General features: G+C 55.9%; 1 protein-coding gene across 1 annotated transcript; it reads right to left on the minus strand.

The window, feature by feature from the left end:
• Nucleotides 1-624: 624 nt before the first annotated feature.
• LOC147091321 (triosephosphate isomerase-like) lies at nt 625-22,898 on the minus strand. The gene is made up of 7 exons (XM_085976740.1): nt 22,679-22,898; nt 16,350-16,473; nt 15,579-15,663; nt 8,302-8,434; nt 6,976-7,061; nt 5,026-5,113; nt 625-1,381 (listed from the first exon to the last, which is right to left on the minus strand). The coding sequence occupies exons 1-7, from the start codon at nt 22,785-22,787 to the stop codon at nt 1,263-1,265; spliced, it is 744 nt and encodes a 247-aa protein (XP_085832866.1). The 5' UTR covers nt 22,788-22,898; the 3' UTR covers nt 625-1,262.

Consider the following 22,898-nt stretch of genomic DNA (forward strand, 5'->3'; position numbering starts at 1 on the left):
GAGTAGGCCATTCGGCCCCTCGAGCCTGCTCCGCCATTCAATGAGATCATGACTGATCATCCACATTCAGTACCCTGTCCCTGCCTTCTCCCCATATCCCTTGATCCCTTTAGCCTTAAGAAATATATCCAACTCCTTCTTGAATATATTTAATGAATTGGCCTCTACGGCCTTCTGTGGTAGAGAATTCCACAGGTTCACCACTCTCTGGGTGAAGAAATTCCTCCTCATCTCTGTCCTAAATGGCTTACCCCTTATCCTTAGACTGTGACCCCTGGTTCTGGACTCCCCCGCCATCGGGAACACCCTTCCTGCATCCAGTCTGTCCAGTCCTGTTAGAATTTTGTAAGTTTCAATGAGATCCCCTCTCATTCTTCTAAACTCCAGTGAGTACAAGCCCAATCGACCCAATCTCTCCTCATTCGTCATTCCTGCCATCCCAGGTATCAGCCTGGTGAATCTTCGCTGCACTCCTTCCATGGCAAGAACATCCTTCCTCAGATAGAGCAGAGGACGAGCTCACGGAGGTCTGCGCCCACAGGGAGCTGCGATGCTGATGTTACAGAAGTCAGAGGTTGGAGGGAGGAGGGGGTAAATACAAACACACCAGAACACACACACACACTCATTCTCTGCACATTTAATATTGCATCTTTAAAATGACGGAACTGGAGCACAACCGCACACAAATAAACCAGACAACAGCGATTGAAGGACACACGCGCCCAGGATTTGCCGCCCAAACAGGGGGCTGAACCGAACCGTTTCTCTTCAAGGTGCGGCCGGAGTGGGGTGAGGGAGCAAGCGAGTGGACGAGGAACCGGGTCTACTTGCGGGGAAACTTCGAGACAAGACCTCTCGCAAACGGCGGGCGGGAAAGGACGCCTGGAGCAGCTTGGAAGAGGAGAATGCATGCCCCCTCCTTCAATCCTGAAATTCCCACGTGTCCCGCACCCCCCCCTCCCCCCCCACCCTTCACATATTCCTTACCCAAGCCACCTTCTGGGAGGGGGGCACTCGGTAAAGAAATTTGGGGACTTTTCGGGCTGGGGGAGGGTGGGCACAGAAACAATTCCCCGAACAAATACTCCCGTGTAAAACACACAACGGGGAAGATCCCAAAGCTGTGCCCGCCCGCTCCCAAACACAAACACCTCCCCCTCCAACGCAGCCAGAAGGAGAGCTTGCCGATTGAAAGATGTCACCCCGAAAGTCAAAGAGCTGAGTAGTCCACTCCTCCCTTCCCACGCCCCAGGGCCAGACTACTGCTTGGCATTGACAATGTCCACAAACTCGGGCTTGAGTGACGCCCCGCCCACCAGGAAGCCATCCACGTCGCCCATGCCGCCGAGTTCTTTGCAGGTGGCAGCTGTGACGGAACCTGGGAACAGAAGCGAGAGAAAAGAAAGGGTTTGAGTCAATAACGTGCTTTCAACCAGTGATGCAGGACTACAGAATCAGAGAGGGGCACGCGCACACAGACAGAGAGGGGCATGCGCACACAGACGGAGAGGGGCACGCGCACACAGAGGGACACACACACAGACAGAGGGGCATGCGCACACAGAGAGGGGCACGCGCACACAGACAGAGAGGGGCACGCGCACACAGACAGAGAGGCACGCGCACACAGACGGAGAGGGGCACGCGCACACAGACAGAGGGGCACGCGCACACAGACAGAGAGGCACGCGCACACAGACAGAGAGGGGCACGCGCACACAGACGGAGAGGGGCACGCGCACACAGACGGAGAGGGGCACGCGCACACAGAGAGGGGCACGCGCACACAGACAGAGAGGCACGCGCACACAGACAGAGAGGGGCACGCGCACACAGACAGAGAGGGGCACGCGCACACAGACAGAGAGGGGCACGCGCACACAGACAGAGAGGGGCACGCGCACACAGACAGAGAGGGGCATGCGCACACAGACAGAGAGGGGCACGCGCACACAGACAGAGAGGGGCACGCGCACACAGACAGAGAGGGGCACGCGCACACAGACAGAGAGGGGCACGCGCACACAGAGGGACACACACACAGACAGAGAGGGGCACGCGCACACAGACAGAGAGGGGCACGCGCACACAGAGAGGGGCACGCGCACACAGACAGAGAGGGGCACGCGCACACAGACAGAGGGACACACACACAGACAGAGGGGCACGCGCACACAGACAGAGAGGGGCACGCGCACACAGAGAGGGGCACGCGCACACAGACAGAGAGGGGCACGCGCACACAGACAGAGAGGGGCACGCGCACACAGACAGAGAGGGGCACGCGCACACAGACAGAGAGGGGCATGCGCACACAGACAGAGAGGGGCACGCGCACACAGACAGAGAGGGGCACGCGCACACAGACAGAGAGGGGCACGCGCACACAGACAGAGAGGGGCACGCGCACACAGACAGAGAGGGGCACGCGCACACAGACAGAGAGGGGCACGCGCACACAGACAGAGAGGGGCACGCGCACACAGACAGAGAGGGGCACGCGCACACAGACAGAGAGGGGCACGCGCACACAGACAGAGAGGGGCACGCGCACACAGACAGAGAGGGGCACGCGCACACAGACAGAGAGGGGCACGCGCACACAGACAGAGAGGGGCATGCGCACACAGACAGAGAGGGGCACGCGCACACAGACAGAGAGGGGCACGCGCACACAGACAGAGAGGGGCATGCGCACACAGACAGAGAGGGGCATGCGCACACAGACAGAGAGGGGCATGCGCACACAGACAGAGAGGGGCACGCGCACACAGACAGAGAGGGGCACGCGCACACAGACAGAGAGGCACGCGCACACAGACAGAGAGGGGCACGCGCACACAGACAGAGAGGGGCACGCGCACACAGACAGAGAGGGGCACGCGCACACAGAGGGGGACACGCGCACACAGACAGAGAGGGGCACGCGCACACAGAGGGGGACACGCGCACACAGAGGGGGACACGCGCACACAGACAGAGAGGGGCACGCGCACACAGAGGGGGACACGCGCACACAGAGGGGGACACGCGCACACAGACAGAGAGGGGCACGCGCACACAGACAGAGAGGGGCACGCGCACACAGAGGGGGACACGCGCACACAGAGGGGGACACGCGCACACACACACACACACACACACACACACACACACACACACACACACAGAGGGACACACACACAGAGGGACACACACACAGAGGGACACACACACACACACACACACACAGAGGGACACACACACACACACACACAGAGGGACACACACACACACACACACACACACACACACACACAGAGGGACACACACACACACACACACACACACAGAGGGACACACACACAGAGGGACACACACACACACACACAGAGGGACACACACACACACACACAGAGGGACACACACACACACACACACACAGAGGGACACACACACACACACACACACACACACACACACACACACACAGAGGGACACACACACACACACACACAGAGGGACACACACACACACACAGAGGGACACACACACACACACACAGAGGGACACACACACACACACACACAGAGGGACACACACACACACACAGAGGGACACACACACACACACACAGAGGGACACACACACACACACAGAGGGACACACACACACACACACAGAGGGACACACACACACACACACACAGAGGGACACACACACACACACACAGAGGGACACACACACACACACACAGAGGGACACACACACACACACACACACACACACACACAGAGGGACACACACACACACACACAGAGGGACACACACACACAGGGACACACACACACACAGAGAGGGACACACACACACACAGAGGGACACACACACAGGGACACACACACACACACACACACAGGGACACACACACACACACACACACACAGAGGGGGACACACGCACACAGAGGGGGACACACGCACACAGAGGGGGACACACGCACACAGAGGGGGGACACACGCACACAGAGGGGGGACACACGCACACAGAGGGGGGACACACGCACACAGAGGGGGACACACGCACACAGAGGGGGACACACGCACACAGAGGGGGACACACGCACACAGAGGGGGACACACGCACACAGAGGGGGGACACACGCACACAGAGGGGGGACACACGCACACAGAGGGGGGACACACGCACACAGAGGGGGACACACGCACACAGAGGGGGACACACGCACACAGAGGGGGACACACGCACACAGAGGGGGACACACGCACACAGAGGGGGACACACGCACACAGAGGGGGACACACGCACACAGAGGGGGACACACGCACACAGAGGGGGACACACGCACACAGAGGGGGACACACGCACACAGAGGGGGACACACGCACACAGAGGGGGACACACGCACACAGAGGGGGACACACGCACACAGAGGGGGACACACGCACACAGAGGGGGACACACGCACACAGAGGGGGACACACGCACACAGAGGGGGACACACGCACACAGAGGGGGACACACGCACACAGAGGGGGACACACGCACACAGAGGGGGACACACGCACACAGAGGGGGACACACGCACACAGAGGGGGACACACGCACACAGAGGGGGACACACGCACACAGAGGGGGACACACGCACACAGAGGGGGACACACGCACACAGAGGGGGACACACGCACACAGAGGGGGACACACGCACACAGAGGGGGACACACGCACACAGAGGGGGACACACGCACACAGAGGGGGACACACGCACACAGAGGGGGACACACGCACACAGAGGGGGACACACGCACACAGAGGGGGACACACGCACACAGAGGGGGACACACGCACACAGAGGGGGACACACGCACACAGAGGGGGACACACGCACACAGAGGGGGACACACGCACACAGAGGGGGACACACGCACACAGAGAAAGAGCGCGCGCACGCGACACCCACGAGGCAGAGAGCGAGAGACAGACAGGAAGCAATGCCGAGTTTCAAGCCACTCACAGACCCACCTCCGTAAATGATGCGCGTCGATGAGGCCACGGCCTCGGAGATGTTGTCCTTCAGCCAGGTGCGTATTTTCTCGTGTATTTCCTGGGCCTGTCGGAGACACAAGATTGGCAATCAGACGGCAAGGCGCAAGCTAGAGAGGGAAGGACACTTACTCTGTGTCTCCACCCACCTTGCTCCTCAGTCCTATACCCTCACCTGACCTGCGAGGTGCCAGTTCCCCCCCGTGCCCCCATACCCTCACCTGACCTGCGAGGTGCCAGTCGCCCCGGTGCCCCCCATGCCCTCACCTGACCTGTGAGGTGCCAGTTTCCCCCCCCGTGCCCCCTATACCCTCACCTGACCCGCGAAGTGCCAGTTTCGCCCCGTGCCCCCCATACCCCCACCTGACTTGCGAGGTGCCAGTTTCCCCCCCCCCCCCCCCCCGGTGCCCCCCCATACCCTCACTGACCTGCGAAGTGCAGTTTCCCAGATGCCCCCTATACCCTCACCTGACCCGCGAGGTGCCAGTTTCCCAGGTGCCCCCCTATACCCTCACTGCCCTGCGAGGTGCCAGTTTCCCAGGTGCCCCCCTATACCCTCACTGACCTGCGAAGTGCAGTTTCCCCCTCTGGCCCCCCTATACCCTCACTGACCTGCGAGGTGCCAGTTTCCCAGATGCCCCCTATACCCTCACCTGACCCGCGAGGTGCCAGTTTCCCAGGTGCCCCCCTATACCCTCACTGCCCTGCGAGGTGCCAGTTTCCCCCCATGCCCCCCTATACCCTCACCTGACCCACGAGGTGCCAGTTTCCCAGGTGCCCCCCTATACCCTCACTGACCTGAGAGATGCCAGTTTCCCCCCCGTGTCCCCCATACCCTCACTGCCCTGTGAAGTGCCAGTTTCCCCCCATGCCCCCCTATACCCTCACCTGACCCACGAGGTGCCAGTTTCCCAGGTGCCCCCCATACCCTCACTGCCCTGTGAAGTGCCAGTTTCCCCCTCTGGCCCCTATACCCTCACTGACCTGCGAAGTGCCAGTTTCCCCCTCTGGCCCCTATACCCTCACTGCCCTGCGAGGTGCCAGTTTCCCAGTGCTCCCTATACCCTCACTGCCCTGTGAGGTGCCAATTTCCCAGGTGCCCCCCATACCCTCACTGCCCTGCGAGGTGCCAGTTTCCCCCCATGCCCCCCTATACCCTCACTGACCTGAGAGATGCCAGTTTCCCAGGTGCCCCCCTATACCCTCACTGACCTGAGAGATGCCAGTTTCCCAGGTGCCCCCCATACCCTCACTGACCTGAGAGATGCCAGTTTCCCAGGTGCCCCCCGTGTCCCCCATACCCTCACTGCCCTGTGAGATGCCAGTTTCCCCCCCCCCCATACCCTCACTGCCCTGCGAGGTGCCAGTTTCCCCCCATGCCCCCCTATACCCTCACTGACCTGAGAGATGCCAGTTTCCCAGGTGCCCCCCATACCCTCACTGACCTGAGAGATGCCAGTTTCCCAGGTGCCCCCCGTGTCCCCCATACCCTCACTGCCCTGTGAGATGCCAGTTTCCCCCCCCCCCCCCCGTGTCCCCCATACCCTCACTGCCCTGTGAGGTGCCAATTTCCCAGGTGCCCCCCATACCCTCACTGCACTGTGAAGTGCCAGTTTCCCCCTCTGGCCCCTATACCCTCACTGACCTGCGATGTGCCAGTTTCCCCCCCCGTGCCCCCCATACCCTCACTGACCCGCGAGGTGCCAGTTTCCCCCCGTGCCCCCCCATACCCTCACTGACCTGCGAAGTGCCAGTTTCCCCCTCTGGCCCCTATACCCTCACTGACCTGCGAAGTGCCAGTTTCCCCCCCCCGTGCCCCCCATACCCTCACTGCCCTGCGATGTGCCAGTTTCCCCCCCGTGCCCCCCATACCCTCACTGACCCGCGAGGTGCCAGTTTCCCCCCGTGCCCCCCCATACCCTCACTGACCTGCTGAGGTGTGGCCGTCTTGCCGGTGCCGATCGCCCACACGGGTTCATAGGCCAGCACCACCTTTGTCCAGTCCTTCACGTTGGCTGCAGAGAAAAGACAAGCAGAAATAATCCAGACAGCGCTCAGTACCGGAGCAGACTGCGCGGCCTCAAAGACAAGCGAGAGGGACACAGAGGGACTTTAATTTCTTTGGTGCCTTTCACGACTTTATGATGCCCCAAAGTGCATTACAGCCAATGAAGCCATCTTGAAGCATGGTCACTGTTGCAAGGTAGGAAACAAGGCAGCCAATTTGTGCACAGCAAGCTCCCACCAACAGCAATGGGTTGCCCAGATCATATTTATAAATTTTTTAATTTTTATTTTTTATTTTTTAAAAAGTGATGTTGGTTGAGGGACAACTCTTGGCCCAGGACACTGGGGAGAACTCCCCAGCTCTTCCAATAGTCGCAGTGGGATCTTATACCTCCACCCCGAGGGGCAGACGGGGCCTCGGTTCAACAGCTCATCCCGAAAGATGGTACTTTCGAGAATGCAGCGCTCCCTCAGTACTGCCCCTCTGACAGTGCAGTGCTCCCTCAGTACTGCCCCTCCGACAGTGCAGTGCTCCCTCAGTACTGCCCCTCCGACAGTGCCGCGCTCCCTCAGTACTGCCCCTCCGACAGTGCAGCGCTCCCTCAGTACTGCCCCTCCGACAGTGCAGTGCTCCCTCAGTACTGCCCCTCCGACAGTGCAGCACTCCCTCAGTACTGTCCCTCCGACAGTGCAGCGCTCCCTCAGTACTGCCCCTCCGACAGTGCAGCGCTCCCTCAGTACTGCACCTTCGGCAGTGCAGCGCTCCCTCAGTACTGCCCCCCCGAGAGTGCAGCGCTCCCTCAGTACTGCCCCTCCGACAGTACAGAGCTCCCTCAGTACTGCCCCTCCGACAGTGCAGCGCTCCCTCAGTACTGCACCTCCGACAGTACAGCGCTCCCTCAGTACTGCCCCTCCGACAGTGCAGCGCTCCCTCAGTATTGCACCTCCGGCAGTGCAGCGCTCCCTCAGTACTGCCCCCCGAGAGTGCAGCGCTCCCTCAGTACTGCCCCTCCGACAGTGCAGCGCTCCCTCAGTACCGCCCCTCCGACAGTGCAGCGCTCCCTCAGTACTGTCCCTCCGACAGCGCAGCGCTCCCTCAGTACTGCCCCTCCGACAGTGCAGCGCTCCCTCAGTACTGCACCTCCGGCAGTGCAGCGCTCCCTCAGTACCGCACCTCCGGCAGTGCAGCACTCCCTCAGTACCGCCCCTCCGACAGCGCAGCCCCCTCCCGAGCGGCGCTCTCTGTACCTGAGATGACCTTGACCTGCTCGTAAACCACTTTGTCCGTGGACCCAGCCTCTCGCTCGTCCAGCTTCTCCCCCACGCAGGCGATGACCCCCAGGCCCTGTTCCAGGGCGTGTGCCACCTTCTGGCCAACCAGCTGCAAGAGTCAGAGGAGAAGGGAGGGGAAAAAGCAGGGGGGCGGCAGAAGGTAAATTATGGCGGAAAAGCACAACCGGGAACGCAGAGATTTTCATAGCCGTTTGCCATTAACCCCCGACCCCAAACCCCCCTGGAGTTCCCAGTTATGTCTGCATCGACTGTGACAACTGTATCTGTAAGCCCAACCCCTGTGGCACAGCGCTGCCGCCAGGCTGAAGGGTGCAATTACACCACGACGTTCCCCTTATAAAGCTAGACATGTTTTACATCCGATTTCACCCCACCCACACCACCAATCCCACCCTTCCAGTTCACCTCGGTCGAATCTTCCCTTGGACTGAGCTCAGGGGCAGGCACCCAGCCAATTTCTTCCCTCCCTCACGCAGGGGTTAGTCGGCCATTCATAGTCCCTCCCCAACGCCCCCTCTAACCCCATGGAGGACCTGGGTTCAAACCATTTGGTTTAGATTGATACAGGCTTGTAGGGTCAGAGTGGGACAGTGGGCTCGATACAGGGCTATGGAGCATTACTCTGTATCTAACCCGTGCTGTACCTTCCCTGGGAGTGTTTGATGGGACAATGTAGAGGGAGCTTTACTCTGTATCTAACCCGTGCTGTACCTGCCCTGGGAGTGTTTGATGGGACAGTGTAGAGGAAGCTTTACTCTGTATCTAACCCGTGCTGTACCTGCCCTGGGAGTGTTTGATGGAGCAGTGTAGAGGGAGCTTTACTCTGTATCTAACCCGTGCTGTACCTGCCCTGGGAGTGTTTGATGGGACAGTGTAGAGGGAGCTTTACTCTGTATCTAACCCGTGCTGTACCTGCCCTGGGAGTGTTTGATGGGACAGTGTAGAGGGAGCTTTACTCTGTATCTAACCCGTGCTGTACCTGCCCTGGGAGTGTTTGATGGGACAGTGTAGAGGGAGCTTTACTCTGTATCTAACCCGTGCTGTACCTGCCCTGGGAGTGTTTGATGGGACAGTGTAGAGGGAGCTTTACTCTGTATCTAACCTGTGCTGTACCTGCCCTGGGAATGTTTGATGGGACAGTGTAGAGGGAGCTTTACTCTGTATCTAACCCGTGCTGTACCTGCCCTGGGAGTGTTTGATGGGACAGTGTAGAGGGAGCTTTACTCTGTATCTAACCCGTGCTGTACCTGCCCTGGGAGTGTTTCATGGGACAGTGTAGAGGGAGCTTTACTCTGTATCTAACCCGTGCTGTACCTGCCCTGGGAGTGTTTGATGGGACAGTGTAGAGGGAGCTTTACTCTGTATCTAACCCGTGCTGTACCTGCCCTGGGAGTGTTTGATGGGACAGTGTAGAGGGAGCTTTACTCTGTATCTAACCCATACTGTACCTGCCCTGGGTGTGTTTGATGGGACAGTGTAGAGGGAGCTTTACTCTGTATCTAACCCGTGCTGTACCTGCCCTGGGAGTGTTTGATGGGACAGTGTAGAGGGAGCTTTACTCTGTATCTAACCCATACTGTACCTGCCCTGGGAGTGTTTGATGGGACAGTGTAGAGGGAGCTTTACTCTGTATCTAACCCGTGCTGTACCTGCCCTGGGAGTGTTTGATGGGACAGTGTAGAGGGAGCTTTACTCTGTATCTAACCCATACTGTACCTGCCCTGGGTGTGTTTGATGAGACAATGTACATAACACAACAAATAGGAGTAGACGACCATTCAGCTTCGAGCCTGCTCTGCCATTCAATAAGATCAAAGCTACCTCAACTCCACCTTACCGCACTATGCCCATATCCCTCAATTCCCTTCATAGCCAAAATCAATTGGTCTCGGCCTTGCATCTACTCAATGACCGAGCATCCACAGCCCTCTGGGGTAGAGAATTCAAAAGATTCACAACCCTGAGTGAAGAAATTCTTCCTCAGTCTTAAAGGTCCGACCCCTTATTCGGAGTCTGTGCCCCCTGGTTCTAGACTCCCCAGCCAGGGGAAACATCCTCCCTGCATCTACCCACTCAAACCTCTCACGAATTTTATATGTTTCGATGAGTTCGCCTCTCATTATTCTGAACTCTAGGGATTTTTTAAAAATTATTTGTTCCTGGGATGTGGGCGTCTCTGGCAAGGCCGGCATTTATTGCCTATCCCTAGTTGCCCTTGAGAAGGTGGTGGTGAGCCGCCACCTTGAACTGCTGCAGTCCCGTGTGGTGATGGTACTCCCACAGTGCTGTTAGGGAGGGAGTTCCAGGATTTTGACCCAGCGACGATGAAGGATCGGACGATATATTTCCAAGCCAGGGTAGTGTGAGACTTGGAGGGGAACTTGGAGGTGGCGGTGTTCCCAGGCGCCTGCTGCCCTTGTCCTTCTAGGTGGAAGAGGTCGCGGGTTTGGGAGGGGCTGCCGAAGAAGCCTTGGCGAGTTGCTGCAGTGCATCTTGTAGAGGGTACACACTGCAGCCACGGTGCGCCGGTGGTGGAGCTGGTGAATGTTTAAGGTGGTAGAGGGGGTGCCAATCAAGCCGGCTGCTTTGTCCTGGATGGTGTCGAGCTTCTTGAGTGTTGTTGGAGCTGCACTCATCCAGGCAAGTGGAGAGTATTCCATCACACTCCTGACTTGTGCCTTGTAGATGGTGGAAAGTCTTTGGGGAGTCAGGGAGCGAGACACTCGCCGCAGAATACCCGGCCTCTGACCTGCTCTTGTTGCCACAGTATTTATGTGGCTGGTCCAGTTAAGTTTCTGGTCAATGGCGACCCCCAGGATGATGTTGATGGGGGATTTGGTGATGATAATACCGTTGAATGTCAAGGGGCGGTGGTTAGACTCTCACTTGTTGGAGATGGTCATTGCCTGGCACGAATCTAAATGTAATTAATCTAGATTTTCAAAAGGCCTGCGATAAGGTACCCCATAATAGACTAATGAATAAGGTCAGAGGATGTGGAGTCAGGGGGCAAGTAGAATGGATAGCTAGCTGGCTTCAAGACAGGAAGTAGAGAGTAGGGTTAAAGGGTAGCTATTCAGAGTGGCAGAAGGTGGGTAGTGGTGTTCCACAAGGATCAGTGCCGAGACCACTGCTGTTCACAATTTACATTAATGATTTAGACTTTGGAATCAAAAACGCAATTTCTAAATTTGCAGAGGATACCAAATTGGGCGGGATAGTCAATACTGAGGAGAACTGCAACAAGTTACAGGAAGACATTAATAAACTTGCAGAATGGGCATATAATTGGCAAATGAAGTTCGACACAGTGCGAGGTATTACATTTTGGTAGGAAGAATAGGGAGGTCACATCACTTGGAGGGTGCGAGTCTAGGTGAGGTCGAGGAACAAAGGGATCTCGGAGAACAAATACACAAATCACTAAAAGTTGCGACACAGGTTAACAAGGCCATTAAAAAAGCAAACCAAGCACTAGGGTTTATTTCTGGAGGGATAGAATTGAAAAGTAGGGAAGTTATGCTAAACCTGTATCGAACCTTGGTTAGACCACACTTAAGAGTATTGCGTACAGTTCTGGTCGCCATATTATAAAAAGGATATAGAGGCACTGCAGAGGCGGGCAGAGAAGATTTACAAGGATGTTACCAGAAATGCGAGTGTATACATATCAGGATGAACAGGCTGGGTCTCTTTTCTCTTGAAAAAAGGCAGCGGAGGGGTGACCGAATAGAGGTCTATAAAATTCGGAAAGGTTTTGATGGAGTGGATACAGAGAGAATGTTTCCACTTGTGGGGAAGAGCAAAACTAGAGGCCATCAATATAAGATCGTCACCACGAAATCCAATAGGGAATTCAGGAGAAACTTCTTTACCCAGCGAGTGGTGAGAATGTGGAACTCGCCACCACAGGGAGTGGTTGAGGCGAACAGCATAGATACATTTAAGGGGATTCTGGAGAAACAGATGAGGGAGAAGGGAATAGAGGGTTATGCGGAAAGACGGGAGGAGGCATGGACTGGTTGAGCCTAATGGCCTGTTTCTGTGCCCTGTCTACTATGTAATACTATGAATATTACCTGTCACTTATCAGCCCAAGCCTGAACGTCGTCCAGGTCTTGTTGCATGCGGGCATGGACTGCTTCATTATCTGAGGAGTTGTGAATGACACTGAACACTGTGCAGTCATCAGCAAACATCCCCATTTCTGACCTTGCGTTGGAGGGAAGGCCATTGATGAAGCAGCTGAAGATGGTTGGGCCTAGGACACTGCCCTGAGGAACTCCTGCAGCGATGTCCTGGTGCTGTGATGATTGACCTCCAACCGCCACAAACGTCTTCCTTTGTGCTAGGTATGACTCCAGCCAGTGGAGAGTTTCCCCCGCCCCCCCCCCCCTTGACTTCAGTTTTACTAGGGCTCCTTGATGCCACACTCGGTCAAATGCTGCCTTGATGTCAACGGCAGTCACTCTCAAATCACCTCTGGAATTCAGCTCCTTTGTCCATGTTTGGATCAAGGCTGTAATGAGGTCTGGAACCGGGTGGTCCTGACGGAACCTAAACTGGGCATCAGTGAGCAGGTTATTGGTGAGTAAGTGCCGTTTGATAGCACTGTCGATGACACCTTCCATCACTGCTGATGATTGAGAGTAGACTGATGGGGCGGTAATTGGCCGGATTGGATTTGTCCTGCTTTTTGTGGACAGGACATACCTGGGCAATTTTCCACATTGTCGGATAGATGCCAGTGTTATAGCTGTACTGGAACAGCTTGGCTAGAGGTGCGGCTAGTTCTGGAGCACAAGTCTTCAGCACGATAGCCGGGATGTTGTCAGGGCCCATAGCCTTTGCTGTATCCAGTGCACTCAGCCATTTCTTGATATCACGTGGAGTGAATCGAATTGGCTGAAGACTGGCTTCTGTGATTGTGTGGACCTCAGGAGGCCGATATGGATCACCCACTCGGCACTTCTGGCTGAAGATGGTTGCAAACGCTTCAGCCTTGTCTTTTGCACTCACGTGCTGGGCTCCACCATCATTGAGGATGGGCATATTCATGGAGCCTCCTCCTCCCCCCGTTAGTTGTTTAATGGTCCACCACCATTCGCGACTGGGTGCGGCAGGACTGCAGAGCTTTGATCTGATCCGTTGATTGTGGGACCGCTTAGGCCTAGTCTACACAATCTCTCCTCGAAGGACAACGCCCCCAACCCAGGAACCAGTCTGGTGAACCTTCGTTGCACTCCCTCCAAAGCCAAGTATATCCTTCCTTAGGTAAGGAGACCAAGACTCTACACAGTACTCCAGGTGTCTGACCAGGGCCCGATATAATTGCAGTAAAACGTCTTCACTCTTCTACTTCAATCCTCTTGTAATAAAGGCGAACATACCATTTGCTTTCCCAATTGCTTGCTGTACCTGCAAGTTAACGTTCAGTGATTTGTGTACCAGGACACCCAGGTCCCTCTGAACACCAACATTTCCCAATCTCTCACCTTTTAATAAATACTATGCTGCTCTATTTTTCCCGACACAATAACAATAATAATCAACTTTGTCATTGTTAGTGCACAAGTGCAGTGCAACGAAATGTAGGCTTGCGGCTCCCGAGAGTGTACATTTGGATTAAGACATTTAAACATTCAACATACATTTGGCTTGTAATACATTAACATAAATATAACCCTAATAAAGTGCATTGACAGATGTGCAGGCTTTAGTGTTTATTTGTGGAGTTCAGTAGGATGACAGCCCTGGGAAAGAAGCTGTTCCTAAATCTGGTCGTTCGGGTGCGAATGCATCTGTAGCGTCTCCCAGATGGCAGGAGGGCGAACAGACTGTGGCTGGGGTGGGTAGGGTCTTTGATGATGGACCGTGCCCTCCGTAAACAGCGTTTCTGGTATATGTGCTCTATGGTCGGTAGCCGGGTGCCGGTAATGCGTTGGGCAGTTTTGACTAACTGTCTCACCAGGGCCCTATATAATTGTGGATAACTTCACAATTCTCCACATTACATTCCATCTGCCATATCCTTGCCCACTCACTTAACCGGTCTCTTTCGCTTTGCAGCCTCTTCGTATCCTCCTCACAACTTACTTTCCCACCTAGCTTTGTATAGTCAGATAGTTAGGTACACTGTACTCAGAACCCTCATCCAAATCATTGATATAGATTGTAAATAGCTGAGGCCCAAGCACTGATCCTTTTGGTACCCCACTAGTTACAGGCTGCCAACACAATAATAACTGGGTTCTTCCTACTCTCTATGGCAGAGGGAGCTTTACTCTGTATCTAACCCGTGCTGTACCTGCCCTGGGAGTGTTTGATGGGACAGTGTAGAGGGAGCTTTACTCTGTATCTAACCCGTGCTGTACCTGCCCTGGGAGTGTTTGATGGGACAGTGTAGAGGGAGCTTTACTCTGTATCTAACCCGTGCTGTACCTGCCCTGGGAGTGTTTGATGGGACAGTGTAGAGGGAGCTTTACTCTGTATCTAACCCATGCTGTACCTGCCCTGGGAGTGTTTGATGGGACAGTGTAGAGGGAGCTTTACTCTGTATCTACCCCGTGCTGTACCTGCCCTGGGAGTGTTTGATGGGACAGTGTAGAGGGAGCTTTACTCTGTATCTAACCCGTGCTGTACCTGCCCTGGGCGTGTTTGATGGGACAGTGTAGAGGGAGCTTTACTCTCTATCTAACCCGTGCTGTACCTACCCTGGGAGTGTTTGATGGGACAGTGTAGAGGGAGCTTTACTCTGTATCTAACCCGTGCTGTACCTGCCCTGGGCGTGTTTGATGGGACAGTGTAGAGGGAGCTTTACTCTGTATCTAACCCGTGCTGTGCCTGCCCTGGGAGTGTTTGATGGGACAGTGTAGAGGGAGCTTTACTCTGTATCTAACGCGTGCTGTACCTACCCTGGGAGTGTTTGATGGGACAGTGTAGAGGGAGCTTTACTCTGTATCTAACCCGTGCTGTACCTGCCCTGGGCGTGTTTGATGGGACAGTGTAGAGGGAGCTTTCCTCTGTATCTAACCCGTGCTGTACCTGTCCTGGGAGTGTTTGATGGGGACAGTGTAGAGGGAGCTTTACTCTGCACCTAACCCGTGCTGCTCCGGAGCATTCAGACTATTAGTTATGTTCAGACTGCAGAGCGACACACACACACGGAAAGTGCCTCGCTCACACTGAGTGGTATGAATTCGATTGCGACGCTCTGTGACTCAGTTTCTTACCGCATCACACTCCCCAAAGACGTGGCGTCGCTCAGAGTGGCCCAGGATCACCCAGGTGGCCCCGCAGTCCTTGATCATCGCCGGGCTGAGAACACAAAGGCAAGGCTTTAGTCCATCTGGCTGGCTCCAGGCACAGATGGACAGACAGGCGGCGCAGTCCCAGTGAAAGGGGTGGGGGGGGGGGGGGAGGAGGATCCCCTCGGTCGGTGGGGGGGTGCGGATGAAAGGGTGAGGGGTCATTCGGGTGGCGGGGGAAGACCTCGATGAGGGGTTCCCCTTCAGGGAGCGGGGGACCACACGGGGAGGGGGTCCACTCGGGTGGCAGGAGCAGGGGAAGAGGAGAGATGGGACTCCAGGAGGGGCCCCCTCGGACAGCTGTGGCAGATGAAGTGGAGGGGGGGGGGGGGGGTAAGACCTCTGGGAGGGGTCCCTTCAGGGAGTTGGGGGGGGGGGAAACACACGGGGAGGGGTCCGCTCAGGTTTGGGGTGGGGGGGGGGGGGGGGGGAAGAGAAGAGGGACAGGACGAAAGGGGGCGGGTTCCCCTCGGACAGGGGGGGGTAGGGACAACGACACCACGGGAAGGGGGGGGGGGGGTGCGGGCGGAGCGACAGGATGAGAGGGGGAGGGTGTGTGTGTGTGTGTGTGTGTGTGTGCGCGCGAGGGTAAGGGGTCCCCTCAGGGTTCTGGCTGTGGGGGAAGAGAGGGGAGCTGGATTGGAGAGAGCCCTGCTCCTAACCAGGCAGTGCCAGTCACCCCGACCCACGTGGTACCTGATCTCCCCAGTGAAAGCTCCAGACGCCACCTTGTAGCAGTTCTGCGCGGCCACGCCGTACTTGCTGTCCAATGTCTGGCGGATGAAGTCAATGTAGGGGGCAGGGACTCCGCACACCACCTCTGAGAGAGAGAGAGAGTCAAATCAGCTCAGCACTGTCCCTCCAGGGACCCACATCACCCACCCCACCCCCCCCCTCCCAACCGTGCGAACGACGCCAGCTTCTCCCGCACCCGCTGCTCTTGCCTGGGCATCTCTGTTGTGATGCCCCCCACGGCCAAACAGCAAGATCAAACTCCCCGACCGGGCTCATCCGCAAGACAGCGGCTGGAACGACCCCTCATCTCGTACCTGCTCCGGCCCGACCAGAGCTCTGCGCCACTCCCAACGTTGGCTTTGAACCTTCCGCCCCCTCCCGTAACTCCCCCCACCCCTCACTGAATTTAAATTCGCCATCTGCCGCGGTGGGATTTGACGGAACGTCTCCGGATCATTCGTCCAGGCCTCCGGATTACTAGTCCAGTAACATAACCGCTGGGCTACTGTCCCCGTGGGAAGGAGCTGCATTTAACGAGGGCAGAGAGACGGGGTCCAGGGCTGCCGGGGGAGTGTGGGCACGGGCAGGCAGCGGTGGGCGGTAGTGAACAGCATACACACAGGGTGTGAAGGTCAGGAGTCGGAGCTGGGGGTCATTTTACTAGGCCAACTGACTTCCAATCTCATCTCCCTCTACTGCCCCGTCTCAGTCTCAATATAAAAATCGGACATTTGTGTCAAGTTGCTGAGGCAGCCATTCTCGTTATTGCTCGGGGCCGTGGGCTCAGTGATTGGAACCCGAGCCCCCTGGCATTTACACCCAGGCCACTGATCTCATGCGGGAGGACCAGGCGTCGAAAGGTCAGCGAGCTATTCCCATCCCAGACATGAACTTAACAAATGCCAGGGGTCACCGTGAAATCACCCCACTCCCACGCCGGAGGGGGAGAGAGGGAGAGGGAGCCCGGGGAAAGAGGGAGAGGGAGCCCGGGGAAAGAGGGAGAGGATGGAGTAGACGGAGAGGGAGACACACACACACGGCAAGCGAAAGACAGAGAGGGCAAGTGAGAGACACAGACGAGGAAGAGAGAGACATAGACAGAGAGAGAGAGAGAGAGAGAGAGAGAGACACATAGACAGAGAGAGAGAGAGAGAGAGAGAGAGAGAAAGACGAGGAAGAGAGAGACATAGACAGAGAGAGAGAGAGAGAGAGAGAGACGAGGAAGAGAGAGACATAGACAGAGAGAGAGAGAGAGAGAGAGACGAGGAAGAGAGAGACATAGACACAGAGAGAGAGAGAGAGAGAGAGAGAGAGATGCGCTGGTTGAGCTAGAGAGGGGGAATGGATGGTCTGTAACAGGACATAGCCGAGTTTTGCCCACTCCCTTCACTGCTGGCTAGCTGTCTCGGCTAAATGTTTGGGAGTGGGCGGGGAGTCTCCAAACCATGGTTCAGCCCCGCCACATCTAAGGTTGCCACAGGGACACTGAAAAGAAATGGTTTGCTGTTTAATCTCCCCGAGTGAGGAGACTTGAAGGCACGTGTCTCTCTCTCTCTACTTTTTAAAAGCAGCGATGACCTTGCAACATTCTAAAAGGTCAGTGTTTGTCTCGTCGCTTTGGGATGGGGCTGTCTGACAGAACAGCTGATGGGATGGAGCCGGGTGATGATCGGATCTCTCTCCAAGCCAGGGTCCAGCTGGTAGATTCTGGCCGAACGCCCAAGAGGGCCTGCGCACTCGGTGCGCGGTTTGGCCCACCACACCCCTCCAGCTGGCTCCCTGGGTGAACGCAAGACTGAATGGTGTCAGGTTCAAGTGCCTGGTTTGTGCTGAGTTAGCACAGGGGGACCAAAACCTGACCTTAGCGAGTGGGGAAAGGTGTCTAGCAGGATAGAATTAGAAAATAGAGAAGTTAGACTTGCAGCAAACCCTCTTGTAACGGCACATGGGTGTATGGCAAGGCTGGATGGCATTTATTTTAACGCAAGGAGTCTTGCGAGTAAGGCAGATGAGTTGAAGGTGTTGATGAACACATGGGAGTATGATATTGTTGCTATCACAGAGACATGGTTGAGGGAGGGGCAGGACTGGCAGCTCAATATTCCAGGGTATAGAATCTTCAGGCGAGAGAGGGGGGGTGTAAAAGAGGAGGGCGTGTCGCAATATTAATCGAGGAGTCAATTACTGCTGTAAGGAGGGATGATATCTTAGCAGGTTCCTCTAAAGAGGCCATATGGGTAGAACTTAAAAACAAAAAGGGGGCAAGCACTTTGCTGGGAGTGCACTATAGGCCCCCAAACAGTCAGGGGGAGATAGTGGAACTGATATGTAGGCAAATCTCAGAGAAGTGTAGAAATAATAGGGTAATAATAGTAGGGGATTTCAACTTCCCCAATATTAACTGGGATAGTCAGAGTGTGAAAGGCTTAGAGGGTGCGGAATTCTTAAAGTGCATCCAGGAGAGCTTTTTGAGCCAGCATGTAGAAAGTCCTACAAGAGAGGGGGTGGTACTGGACCTAATTCTAGGGAATGTAGCCGGGCAAGTGGTAGAAGTGTCAGTAGGTGAGCATTTTGGTGACAGTGACCATAATTCGGTGAGATTTAAGGCAGTCATGGAAAAGGACAAGGATGGACCGGAAATAAAGGTTCTAAATTGGGGGGAAGGCCGATTTTAATATGATAAGGCAGGATCTGGCCAAAGTGGACTGGGATCAGCTACTTGTAGGAAAATCCACATCAGAGCAGTGGGAGTCTTTCAGAAAGAGAGAGAGTGCAGCGCCAACATGTTCTGGTAAAGGTCAAGGGTGGGACCAACAAACCCAGGGAACCCTGGATGTCAAGGGATATACGAGAATGGATTAGGAAAAAAAGGGAGGCTTTTGGCAGATACAAAGGACTAAAGACAGAGGAAGCCCTAGAGGAGTATAAAAAGTGCAGGGGGATACTTAAAAAAGAAATTAGGAGAGCGAAGAGGGAACATGAAAAAACACTGGCGGGCAAAAAAGGAAAATCCCAAGGTGTTTTATAAGTCTATTAAGGTCATGGAAAGAGTAGGGCCCATTAGGGACCAAAGTGGCAATCTGTGTGTAGAGCCAGAAGATGTAGGTGAGGGTTTAAATGAATATTTTGCATGTGTTCACTATGGAGAAGGACGATGTAGGCATAGAAATCAGGCAAGGGGATTGTGATATACTTGAACAAATTAGTATTGAGGGGGAGGAGGCACTAGCGGTTTTAACGGGCTTAAAAGTGGATAAATCCCCAAGCCCAGACGAGATGTATCCCAGGCTGCTGTGTGAGGCAAGGGAGGAGATTGCAGGGGCTCTTGACACAAATTTTTCAGAACCTCTCTGGCCACAGGGGAGGTGCCCGAGGACTGGAGGACAGCTAACGTAGTACCATTATTCAAGAAGGGTAGTAGGGATAAACCAGGGAATTACAGGCCAGTGAGCCCAACATCAGTGATAGGGAAATTATTGGAAAAAATTCTGAGGGACAGAATTAGTCTCCACTTGGAGGCAAGGATTCATCAAGGATAGTCAGCATAGCTTTGTCAGGGGGAGATCATGTCAAACCAATTTGATTGCATTTTTCGATGGGGTGAATAGGTGTGTGGATGAAGGTAGTGCAGTTGATGTAGTCTACATGGACTTCAGTCAGGTTTTTGACAAAGTCCCACATGGGAGACTGGTCAAGAAGGTAAGAGCCCATGGGATCCAGGGCAATTTGGCACATTGGATCCAAAATTGGCTTATTGGCAGGAGGCAGAGGGTGTAGTCGAAGGTTGTTTTTGTGACTGGAAGCCTGTGTCCAGTGGTGTACCACAGGGATCGGTGCTGGGTCCATTGCTGTTTGTAGTGTACATTAATGATTTAGATATGAATGTAGGAGGTATGATCAGTAAGTTCGCAGATGACACGAAAATTGGTGGAGTGGTAAATAGCGAGGAGGGAAGCCTCAGGATACAGGATGATAGAGACGGGTTGGTTAGATGGGCAGAACAGTGGCAAATGGAATTTAAACCTGAAAAGTGTGAGGTGATGCATTTTGGGAGGACTAACAAGGCAAGGGAATACACAATGAATGGTAGGACCCTAGGAAGGTCAGAGGGACCTTGGTGTGCATGTACATAGATCCCTGAAGGCAGCAGGACAGGTAGATAAGGTGGTTAAAAAGATATATGGGATACTTGCCTTCATTAGCTGAGGCATTGAATATAAGAGCAGGGAGGTTATGATGGAGCTGTACAAAACACCAGTTAGGCCACAGTTAGAATAATGTGTGCAGTTCTGGTCGCCACACCATAGGAAGGATGTGATTGCATTGGAGAGGGTACAGAGGAGATTTACCAGGATGTTACCTGGGCTGGAGCGTTTCAGCTATGAAGAAAGACTGGACAGGCTGGGGTTGTTTTCCTTAGAGCAGAGAAGGCTGAGAGGGGACCTGATTGAGGTGTACAAAATTATGAGGGGCATAGATAGGGTAGATAGAAAGGAACTTTTCCCCTTAGTAGAGGGGTCAATAATCAGGGGGCATAGTTTCAAGGTAAGGGGCAGGAGGTTTAGAGGGGATTTGAGGAAAAACTTTTTCACCCAGAGGGTGGTTGGAATCTGGAACACTGCCTGAAAGGGTGGTAGAGGCAGGAACCCTCACAACATTCAAGAAGCATTTAGATGAGCACTTGAAACGCCATAGCATACAAGGCTACGGACCAAGTGCTGGGAAATGGGATTAGAATAGACAGGGCTTGATGGCCGGCGCGGACAGGATGGGCTGAAGGGCCTCTTTCTGTGCTGTACAACTATGATTCTAACCGTGGTTAGACCACACTTGGAGCACTGTGCACAGTTCTGGTCTCCGTAGAGGCACTGAAGAAGGTGCGAAAAAGATTTACAAGATGGGGACAGAACTGAGAGGTTTATAACTATCGGGAACGACTAAACGGGCTGGGGCACTTTTCTCCGCAAAACAGAAGGCTGAGCAGTGACCTGATTCATCTTAAAAATTATGAACGTGTTTGATAGGGTAGATGTAGAGAAGTCCTTTGCACTTGTGGAGAAGATCACACTGTATAGTCCCACAGCCCCTGTGTGCGGTGATCCATCAGTCTGGCAGTCTCCCTCTGCGGCAATCGCAGTGTCTGCTTTTCCCCGCATTTGAAGGTCAAAAATAAAATGAGCCACTAAAAATAATCACCTTCTGCTTCTGCTGCACTGTCGGAGGGGCGGTACTGAGGGAGCGCTGCGCTGTCGGAGGGACGGTACTGAGGGAGCGCCGCGCTGTCGGAGGGACGGTACTGAGGGAGCGCCGCGCTGTCGGAGGGGCGGTACTGAGGGAGCGCCGCGCTGTCGGAGGGGCGGTACTGAGGGAGCGCCGCGCTGTCGGAGGGGCGGTACTGAGGGAGCGCCGCGCTGTCGGTGGGGCGGTACTGAGGGAGCGCCGCGCTGTCGGAGGGGCGGTACTGAGGGAGCGCTGCGCTGTCGGAGGGACGGTACTGAGGGAGCGCTGCGCTGTCGGAGGGGCGGTACTGAGGGAGCGCCGCGCTGTCGGAGGGGCGGTACTGAGGGAGCGCTGCGCTGTCGGAGGGGCGGTACTGAGTGAGCGCTCTGGCCCCGCCCCCAGACGTCACAGGCCCTGGCCCCGCCCCCACACGTCACATGATCTGGCCCCACCCCCACACGTCACAGGATCTGGCCCCACCCCCACACGTCACATGATCTGGCCCCACCCCCACACGTCACAGGATCTGGCCCCGCCCCCCAGACGTCACACGCGGGCCCTGGCCCCGCCCCCAGACGTCACACGCGGGCCCTGGCCCCGCCCCCCCAGACGTCACACGCGGGCCCTGGCCCCGCCCCCCCAGACGTCACACGCGGGCCCTGGCCCCGCCCCCCAGACGTCACACGCGGGCCCTGGCCCCGCCCCCCAGACGTCACACGCGGGCCCTGGCCCCACACGCTCTAGCCCCGCCCCGTTCCACAGGCTCTGGCCCCGCCCCCCGGCACGTTCCACAGGCTCTGGCCCCGCCCCCCGGCACGTTCCACAGGCTCTGGCCCCGCCCCCCGGCACGTTCCACAGGCTCTGGCCCCGCCCCCCGGCACGTTCCACAGGCTCTGGCCCCGCCCGCCCCCCGGCACGTTCCACAGGCTCTGGCCCCGCCCGCCCCCCGGCACGTCACACACTGGCCCCGCCCCGTCACACACGGGCTCTGGCCCCGCCCCCCGGCACGTCACACACGGGCTCTGGCCCCGCCCTCTCTCGCCTAGCTGCGCCTCCATTCACCCCCTCACCGGTGTCGGGGTTGATCTTGGCCTTGTTCATGGTGCACGCCAGCTCCCCCAGCGTCTTCTTGTTGCCGTTCATCTTCCAGTTGCCTCCCACGAAAAATTTGCGCACCATGGCTGGCGAATGGGTTGGTTCTCTGAGCGGGTGAGTGGGGCCTGGGACCGAGCCGGTAAACGCGTGCTGTTCCTGGACAATGGACTCACAGGCACCCGGGAGAGGCGGGGC

The sequence above is a fragment of the Somniosus microcephalus genome, unplaced genomic scaffold, assembly GCF_052327205.1.
Source record: "Somniosus microcephalus isolate GS21.2 unplaced genomic scaffold, FLI_Smic_1.0 unresolved_chr3, whole genome shotgun sequence".
NCBI lineage: Eukaryota > Metazoa > Chordata > Chondrichthyes > Squaliformes > Somniosidae > Somniosus > Somniosus microcephalus.